Source organism: Cicer arietinum, chromosome 7 (assembly GCF_000331145.2).
Source record: "Cicer arietinum cultivar CDC Frontier isolate Library 1 chromosome 7, Cicar.CDCFrontier_v2.0, whole genome shotgun sequence".
Lineage (NCBI taxonomy): Eukaryota > Viridiplantae > Streptophyta > Magnoliopsida > Fabales > Fabaceae > Cicer > Cicer arietinum.
Window position 1 is genome coordinate 22,874,000 of NC_021166.2, and position 10,252 is coordinate 22,884,251.

General features: G+C 37.6%; 1 protein-coding gene across 1 annotated transcript in view; it reads left to right on the plus strand.

Annotated features, from left to right (window-relative positions):
• Positions 1 to 5,289, plus strand: part of LOC101490759 (uncharacterized) — a 10,704-nt gene extending 5,415 nt beyond the window's left edge. The window contains exon 9 of the mRNA XM_004509770.3: positions 4,600 to 5,289. Coding sequence (XP_004509827.1) covers positions 4,600 to 4,888 — 289 coding nt within the window. The 3' untranslated portion in view covers positions 4,889 to 5,289. The remainder of the gene's footprint in view (positions 1 to 4,599) is intronic.
• The last annotated feature ends 4,963 nt before the right edge of the window (positions 5,290 to 10,252 follow it).

Here is a 10,252-nt window from a genome sequence, read left to right on the forward strand (position 1 = left end):
AGGCCATCTTTGGATTGGGCTACTTCAATACCCAAAAAATAACGGAGTTTACCAAGATCTTTAGTCTGAAATTTATTTGAGAGATGTTGTTTTAACTGGAGTATTCCTTGCTGATCACTTCCAGTTATAACAATGTCATCCACGTAAACAATAAGATAGATGCACCCTTGGGCTGAGTGGTGATAAAATACAGAGTGATCGGCTTCACTACGGATCATACCAAACTCTTGTACTACCGAGCTGAATCTGCCAAACCAAGCTCTAGGAGACTGTTTAAGACCATAAAGGGACTTGTGTAGCCGACAAACCATGTTGGAAGACTCCCCCTGAGCAACAAACCCTGGTGGTTGCTCCATATAAACTTCCTCTTCAAGATCACCGTGCAAAAAAACATTTTTAATGTCAAGCTGATGGAGAGCCAATGTCGAATTGCTGCAATGGAGAAAAACAGTCTGACAGATGCCATTTTGGCAACAGGTGAGAATGGGTCGCTGTAATCCAACCTTTGGCAACAGGTGAGAATGTGTCGCTGTAATCCAACCCAAAAATCTGAGTATATCCCTTGGCTACCAAACGAGTCTTAAATCGATCAATCTTACCATCAGGACCAACCTTCACTGTAGCCAACGAAACCCGACTAACGACTTCCCATGAGGTAAAGGAACCAATTCCCAAGTACCACTGCTTTGTAGAGCACACATCTCATCAAACATTGCTTGCTTCCATTCAGGGTGGGATAATGCTTCACCTGTAGTTTTAGGAATAGAAACAGAAGACAAGGTGGACAAGCAAGTGTAATGTAAAGGAGAAAGACGATGATAACAATCCTTACGAAAGCAATGGGAAGGTCAGGCTCAGGTGGCAGGGCCGGATCCGGAGGTGGCGTCGGAGGAGAGTCTGTAATGGGAACAGGAACAGGCACAATAGAGGGTAAGCGACGACGCTGATATGTTTGTGGTGGTCGAGGAGGTTGAGGGGTAGACTCGGCAGGTTCGATAGGAATATGAGTGGGTAGGAGATGTATAACTACTTGAGGAGGTTCGGGAGTAATGTCCTGATAGGGCTCAGTAGCTATATGAGTAGGTTTAAAATATTGTACAGACTCGAAAAAGGTAACATCGGCTGATGTAACGTAGCGGTGTAGTGTGGGAGAATAACAACGACAGCCCTTTTGGGACTGATGATAACCGAGAAAGACACACTTGAGTGACCGAGCTGACAATTTGTCCAAACCAAGAGATAAATTGTGGACAAAACACGTGGACCCAAAGACATGAGGTGGTAGTGGGTGAAGAGGAGTATGGGGAAAGAGGACCGAATGGGAGATATTGCCATCAAGGACAGAAGATGGCATACAATTGATAAGGTAGCACGTCGTTAAGACTGCATCCCCCCAAAAACGGAATGGAACATTGCCATGGAGAAGTAAGGTTTGTGTGGTTTCAATGAGATGCCGATTTTTGTGTTCGGCTACCCCATTTTGCTGAGGTGTATGAGGACATGATGGTTGGTGTAAAATACTGTTGGAAGCCATAAAATTTTGAAATTGATGAGACAAATATTCCCGAGCATTATCACTTAAGGTACGAATGGAAATTTTAAATTGGGTATTTATTTCTTGATAAAATTGCTCAAAGATGGAAAACAATTCAGTTCTATTTTTCATTAAAAATAACCACGTACAACCAGAATAATCATCAATAAAAGTAACAAAATACTTAGACTCTAAAGTAGACACAGTACGAGAGGGACCTCAAACATCAGAGTGAACCAAAGCAAAGGGAGAGGATACTCTTTTATTGACTCGATCGGGAAAATTACTACGGGTGTGTTTCCCTAACTGACACGACTCACAATGTAAATTAGACAACTCAGACAAACTAGGCACCGGTTTTTGTAGTTTGGTAAGTCTTGGGTGTCCTAGCTGAGCATGGATAGTATGAGGGGACTCTGTGGCAGATAACGTCTTGGAAGATGTAGAAAGGTAATAGAGGCCTTGTGACTCACATCCGACGCCAATCATCCGTCTCGAATTCCGGTCCTGCAAGGTAACATTATCATTAGTGAAAGTAATAATACAATTATGAGACCGAGTCAATCGACTAACTGAAAGTAAATTAAAGGGGCATCCACGTACATAGAGAACAAATGCAACTGAGATGGAAGGGAGGATGTGGACAGTGCCAATTCCTTGAGACCGGGTTTGAGTACCATTTGCAGAAGTTATAGTAGGTAAAAAACCAGATGTAGAGAGTGAAGAAAAGAGACCTTTATTACCAGTAACATGATCAGACGCACCAGAATCAAGAACCCAAGGGCCGAGAGAAGATGAGTAAGAGAGGTAAACAGATGAGTTACCAGTGTGTGCAACCGAAGTAGGAGAACTAGAGTTCGGATGACTCTGAACCCATCGGAGAAAATCTTCATAGTTTGCTGGGGAGCCTTGTGGAGATGGTGTAGTTTGAATAGTTGCAGAAGGATCAAGCTGAGTTGCATTTATCGAAGGCGAAGGCTTATCATGCAACTTCCAACAGCGATCAATAGTGTGTCCAACTCGATGACAATGCTCACACTTAGGACGAGGCTTAGAGTTGGATGGTCCTCCACGAGAACGATGCTGATTATGTCCCTGAGATGCAAGGGCAGCAGTGTCACCCGGAATTGAAGTAATAGACTGCTCAACTGGATGTTTTGCTGGTACTCGAAGAAGGATCGCTGAGGTAGTAGACATGTCCGGAACAGTAACAGACCCCAAAATTTGATCACGAGTTGCAGAGTACTCCTGGGGTAGGCCATAGAGTGCAAGAAGCATGAAGAAGGTACTACGTTGATCCAATTCCTTCTTCTGTTCTGCTGGATTGCTTGCATGAGAAGCTCATTAAAGTCATGAAGTGCACTATGAGCGGTGCCAAGATATGCATAAATAGAGCCATCGAGTGACTTCGGAGTAATGATATTCAACAAGCGGTGACAAACTCCATAGAGACGTTGTGTGTCGTTATTATAGAGTCCCTTTGCTTGACTCCAAACCGATTCACACGTGAGATGCGGACGAAAAATCGGTTTAACATCTGGATGAAGTGTAGACTTAATGACACTACACAACTGAGCATCAATCTGACTCCATTTGGATGTTTCAGTCACACTCACCTTTTCAGGGTTTTGGGTGAGATGATCCTCGTAACCTTGACCACGTAGTCATAGTTTGATGTCGGCAGCCCAACTATCATAATTTGATCCATTCAATTTTTCAACAGAGAGAGGAGAAGTGATGTAGTTGGTGAAGATGCTCTTTGTTTCAGACTGGGAAGCCATGGTCAGCACAGATTGTCAGAAAATGCGTCGGAACCGGGAAAACAGGGGCTGTTTGAACTGGAACTCGTATATCCGTAACTCAAAACTGAAAACTGAGGGCAGATATGGAAGCAGGGGGCCGAGGCGAGAGCGGTGGAAGAAGCGGCACCGTGAACGGCCGCCGGACGCGCGGTGGCAGTGGCGGCGCGTGGATCTCACGCGCGGGGTATGCAGGCGGCGCGTGGGAGCGCGTGAGCAGGTTTCTGAAGGCGCGACGGAAGGGTTTGGCTGATCTGGGGTGTACGGCGCTGATGAAGTGGTCGTTCGTCGAGAAAACTCGTCAGAAACAGTGACGGAAGCGACGGTAGAGCGTGAACGACTGAACAAAAATTGAGGAATCAGCGTATCAACGGCAGAGGGGGGGCAAACCGGAGTTGAGAGCACAGTTTGTCGAAAAAAAATATTCACCGGAGACAGTGGGTCGACCGGGTAGTTGACGATTAGGGTTGTCTCTTAGTTGGCTCTAGATACCATGTTGAATATAAAGAGTATTGAGAGACATATTGTGAATAACCCGTGTGTTTCAACTACACAGCGGAATTTCTTTATATAGACAAAGAGTATTAAACAACCCTAATTTACAGTAATACTAACGGGCCAGAATACTTACAGCCCATTTACTATAATATAATATTTACATTATAATATTTAACAATTATAAAACTTCTTTAATTTAGAAATAAAAAATAAGCGTTCCCTTATTTTTTTCCAAACTCAAGTCCCAAACATACCCTTAGTTAGGGTTGAGGAACCCTCTTTGTTCCCACAGTCTCTTGCTTCTGCTCTCTACTTGTTTTTCCATCATCCCATATTTTTTCCTTCAAATAAATCATACACCAATTACATCTTAGCTCAAGGAATACATAAAAAAGACATTTAGAACCTTGAGAAAGTGAAATTTAAGAACCGATTCATGTTAGCAGGTCTAATCATTAGACTTTATACATGACAAGATGTTATATTGCCATTTGGTCCATATAATTAGTTCCACCTGCTGGGAAAAAGCTTTCATTGCTTTAAGCGAACACTATAATTTGTGCTTTTGATTCTTCTATTCTAGTATATATCTCCTTTGGTGTTCATTTTCATTATGCATAATTTGAAATTTTGGCAACTTCTTTCATAAATATCTTTACTCTTCCCGACTAATGGAACAAGACTAGAATGTTGTTGATGAATATACCTTTATTTTTTGTGTTTGTGTAAAAATAGGTTTTTATTTTGCCTTTAACTTCTCTAATGCAGCAATGAAGACGCAGAGAGGCTTATCAAGCTTGTGAAGGGCATCCCTTGCAAGATCAATCTCATCACATTCAATCCGCATAGTGGATCCTTCTTCAGACCAACAAAAGAGGAAAGGATAATTGAATTCAGAAATTTGCTAGCTGAGGGAGGATGCAGAGTCTTTTTAAGACCCAGTAGAGGCGATGATCAGATGGCTGCGTGCGGTCAGTTAGGCAAGCCCGGCACCATTCAAGCTCCGTTGCTCCGTGTACCTGAGCAATTCCAAATGGCAGTTGGAAGTTCAATGTGATTCTTTTCAGCTACAAATTTGTTTAGCAGTTGTTAGTGAGCTTCCATAAGGCACTTGTGACTTCATATTGAAAATGGGATGGAATGAAGTGTCCATGGTTGACAGCATACTGAGAATACAGGACCTGACAGGTTAACAAGGTTATATGTTCATTTCCATATTGCACCTCTCCACTTCACAATTAGTTGTTGATTTTATAAACGTGAAGGGCTCAAATTTCTGATGTTGGTGGATTTTAACATGAAATGACCAGAAAGGAGCATTATGTTTAATTATTATTTATATCACGTTTTAATCCATAGTTTAGTTCCTTTTAATTTTATATTTGAAGAAATATTGGGAAACTTATGTGGATTGCTTCAATTTAAAAGTTGCTAATGTTATTAACTTATGTTCAAGTATTTTTCAGGCTGATGAATTTTTGCCTATACTTTTCTTGATAATCTTTTGCTGACTTATCTTCTAACACAAGGCTTTTGAGAGTTTTGTGAGAACCACAAGGAAGTGCAAATAATGTGTGGGATAAGATAGTTAGTACATGAGATTAAAAAGGTTGCAAAAGAGACGTCAGACAAATCAAGAGATTTTGAACTTAGGGTTAAAGAATCATGGTGGTGGAACGAAAATGTACAAAATATAGTTAAGATAAAAAGATAATGTTTAAAAGTTTGATCCACGAGTAAAACTGTTTAAAGTTAGAAAAATGTAAGGAAGTTAACAAAGATATCAAGAGGGCAGTAGATGAAGCGAGAACTAAAGCTTTTGTCGGGTATACCAATCTTTAGGTAACAAAGAGGGAGAAAAATCTATATATAGACTTGCTGAGGGCCAAAAAATAAATAGAAGAGATTTTGACCAAGTGAAGTCTATCAAAGATGAAAAAGGTAAAATTTTGATTTAGGATGAAAGAATTATTTTTATAAATATTTTAATAATGGATATGAGATCTTATCGGACTCTAACAAGCTAGACATTAGAGAAGAGGATCAAATTTATACCTTTGAAAAGGATGGATAATAATGGGAAGAAAATTGGGACACTAACAAGCTAGACATTAGAGAAGATGATCAAATTTATACCTTTGAAAAGGATGGATAATAATGGGAAGAAAATTGGGCCAACCAACATTCCAACTTAGGCAAGGAAAAGTCTTAGAGGAGTTTTGTACCATACATCTCCCATCTTAACTTCCCATCCCCATCCCAAATGAAAATACCATTTTGCCTTTGTTGTTATCTATAAAAACCTCAAAAAAAATTATCATCTCTTTTTTCACCCATTTCATTTGAAAATATCAATTTTCCGAAATCCAGAAATCCGAGTATTGCAAAATTTCGAATATTTCAAACCTTAGAAACCCAAAAGTAAGAAATCCTCGACAATTTTGAAACTTTCGAAACTAAAATTTTCTAGAATTTCGAAAGTTTCTATAAACAAGAAAGTTTCGAAATGAATTTTTTTTTTAGATCTTTCAAATTTCGAAAATTTCTAAGAACCTGAAACTTTCAAAGTACATTTTCTCTCAAAACTTTTAAACTTTCGAAAGCTTCTATCAACATGAAACTTTCGAAATGAAATTTTTTCTAGATCCTTCAAACTTTCGAAAGTTTCTAACAACCTGAAACTTTCGAAACACATGTTTTTCAGAAATATGAAACATTCAAATGTTTCAAAGGTTTCGAAAATTTGGAAGTCGTGGAAAGTTTAGAAGGATTTTCGGAAGTTTGGTATTCAATGAAAGTTCCAAAACTTTTTTCGAAAATTTAAAACGACTTGAAAGTTCCGAAACTAAATTGTAATTTTTTTCTATTTTTTATTATTGATATATTGCAGTGCCTTTGGTCAAATTATTCGCACTGATGCGTTATGAGAGATGATAATGGTGATAGAGCATAGAGAATTCCACCTACAGCATCAAACAGACGGAGGAGTGAAGCAAACCGTCTAATTAGGCAGCGTCGTCGTAGACAGGATGTTCAAGATGATGTCACTGAGCCTGCACAGATGGAGGAGCATGTCCCTGAATCTGCACAAATCGAGCAGGCTGAGGAGTAGTATGTTGAAGAAGAGCAGATGCATGATGATGTTGATGAGTCTAGCATGTGTAAAAACACTTATGTTTTTTATGAAGACAAAGACCAAGGAATGTGATCAAAGTTGCAAGCTAAAAAAGAAGTCAAATAATCGAAGTCAACTATGGTCAAACATATTAGAAGATATATAATGTAAAGGTACATGATGCAATCTAATATTCTTATATTTCAAATGCACATGAGAACCTTTAATTTTACCATATGCATCAAAAGGATTTTCAAAGTGTCAAAAATACATAAACAATGTTTGAAAATAAAGTTTTTGGCAAAATGCAATGTTGTATTCGAATACAACATGTGGTAGCCGAATACAAGTGATAAGTTAGTAGCTAAAACTAAACATCTGTATTCGACTACGAGATGATGTAGCCGAATACAAGTGCTAAATTAGTAGCAAAATCTGAAAATATGTATTCGACTACGAGATGGTGTAGTCGAATACAAGTGCTAAGTCAATAGCTAAGACTGCACATTTGTATTCGACTACAACCTGGTGTAGTCGAATACAACAACAAGTCAGTGGCAAAATTCACTTAGTTGTATTCGAATACAAGGTTTCATATTCAAATACGATGTTGAAATGTTAAATAAAAACTGAACGTTATAGAAGTGTATTCCACTACACACAAGTTGTAGCCGAATACAACTGCAAAATAATGCAATTTTTCAATTCTGAAATGGTTTTGGATCATTGCATTTGTTCATCAAATCTCTAGGAACGATGGCCACTGATCTGAAGTGATGTCTATGGAATATAAATACCCCATAACTTCCGTTTAACCGCAATCAATCCCACTACCAAACTTTGAACAATTTTCTGAAATATTCTCAAAGTTATTTTTCATATTTCAAGTACTTGCAATACATTTTCATATCATTGAGAAAGGTACTCTAGTATACTTGAAATAATATTGGATTGATATAATTGTACAACTATTATACTCTTATTCTTAGTCAAAAATATTTTGCTGAAAAATCATTGAAGTAATTATATTGTTTGTAAAGAAAGTGGTGTATTTTCTTCAAGTAGTCTAATCTAAGATAATGGTGTGCTATTTTAGGAAGTGTGTTAGAAGTTTGTACCAGAGATCCTAGGGTAGGATTTGTACATATTCTAACAATAGTGAAAAATCTCTTGTGGTGTGCAAGAGGACTTGATGTACCCTTGGTCATATGAGGAACCAGAATAATATTGTTGTGTTCGTTATTTTCTACGATTTACTTTTTGCCATACAATATCCTAATCATAAAAATCGACCACTAAATCTCTGAAAACAAGAAAATTTCTAAACACCTAATTCACCCCCTCTTAGGTGCGCCTCTGTTCTTACAATTAGTATCAGAGCAGGTTCTGGTAATTTGCTCCCCGATCCTTATTCATGGCTTCCGCACTACCAGTTTTTAGAGATGGTGGTAATAGCAATAAACCACCATGCTTCATTGGAGAACACTGTGAATTTTGGAAGATACACATGCAGGCATATCTTGAGGCACAAGGAGATGATATTTGGGATGCAGTAGAAAATGGTCCCTATGTTCCAAAAACAGTCATCGACAATAAAGAAAAAAAAAATAGTTTCATGGACAAATGATGACAAGAGAAAAGTGTTGTTTGATAAGAAGGCAAAAAACATATTACAATCAACACTTGGAATTAATGAATTCTTTCGTGTGTCACATTGCAAAACGGATAAAGAAATCTAGGATACACTTGAAGTAACTCATGAATCCTTCACATGTTTTCAAATTAACGAAAGCTCTTTACGATTGAAAACAAGCTCAAATACACTTTGAAGACTTCAAGAATCCTTCACATGTTTTCAAATTAACGAAAGCTCTTTACGATTGAAAACAAGCTCAAAGAGTTTGGTAAGATAGGCTAAGTAACTTCTTATGTGAACGGAGGTTTGAAAAGGGTAAAGTTGATAAGACATTATTCATTAAAAGAACTAATGATCACACTTTACTAGTTCAAATCTACGTTGATGATATCATATTTGGATCAACCAATAATGAAATACGTGAAGAATTCTCATTAATGATGCAAGGAGAATTTGAAATGTCTATGATGGGAAAGTTAAATTATTTTCTTTGACTCCATATCAAGCAACTCAAGAACGGCATCTTCATAAATCAAGCAAAGTATTGCAAGGAATCATTAAAAAGGTTTGAGATGGAAAACAACAAAGAAAGTGAAACTCCTTGATATAGCTAAATATCACTAGAAGGGGGTTGAATAGGGATTTTACTGTTTAAAGATATTTCTCACGTGTTTTGAAAAGCTATCCTCACTGAGAGGATGCGAACTCGAGGATGGTTATTTAAACCTTTAAATTTGTGCTAAGTAAAAGAAAGAGAAAATGTAAAGAATGACACACACACAACTTTTATATTGGTTCACTCAATGAAGGCTACGTCCAGTCCTTACACACTTGTGAGATTTTACTAATGATCAAAACTGATCAACCTCTCACAAAGGATGATTACACTTTGTGTATTCTTTAGCCTCACCAAGCTTACAATCTTGTTTCCAACAAGTTCCAACTATTTCAAATTGTAACTCACGTGGAAATTACAAAGTAAATATGAATAAGATTGTTTCTCTTTACTTAAACACTTTCTCAAAAGATATTTCAAAGATCTAGTGTAGGATTATATAAAGTATAAAGAGAGGATGGATATTGTTCTTGATAGCTTTGAGATACTTGATCTTTTTATGCAATGTTGTTGTGTGTTGATGATGAAGAGCATACTACCTTTTAAAAAGACTTTGAAGTGCCCTTTCCAAGTGACAAATACTTTATGACAGTTGGGGACTTCAATCAAAAAGTCCAAGATCTTTTCTCATATTTACGAAATTGCCATCCAGTTGTCCTTGGACTGGTTCCATCCTCTTGCACGAGGTTCAGAATTCCTAGGAACTTGGACATGTGTTGTCCTTTTCTTTTTCCTTTCTTTAAGACATGTAAGAGCTACATGTGATGTCCTTTTCTTTTTCCTTTCTTTAAAACATGTAAGAGATACATATTTGTCTTATTAGCTACTGTCTTTTTGTAGGTTGATGATGAGTCATTTACAGCATGTGAGAGATATGTTGGGTCACTTTCAATGATGTTGGGTTGCTTTCCAAGATGTTAACCATAGACCCATCCTAGTATGATTCGTCCTCGTACCTTTTATTTTCCCTTCTGACTTCTTTATTTCAAAAGCTTTATTTATTCATTCTTTAATATTGTTTTGCCTTCACTTAATGAATAAAACAATTTATTTA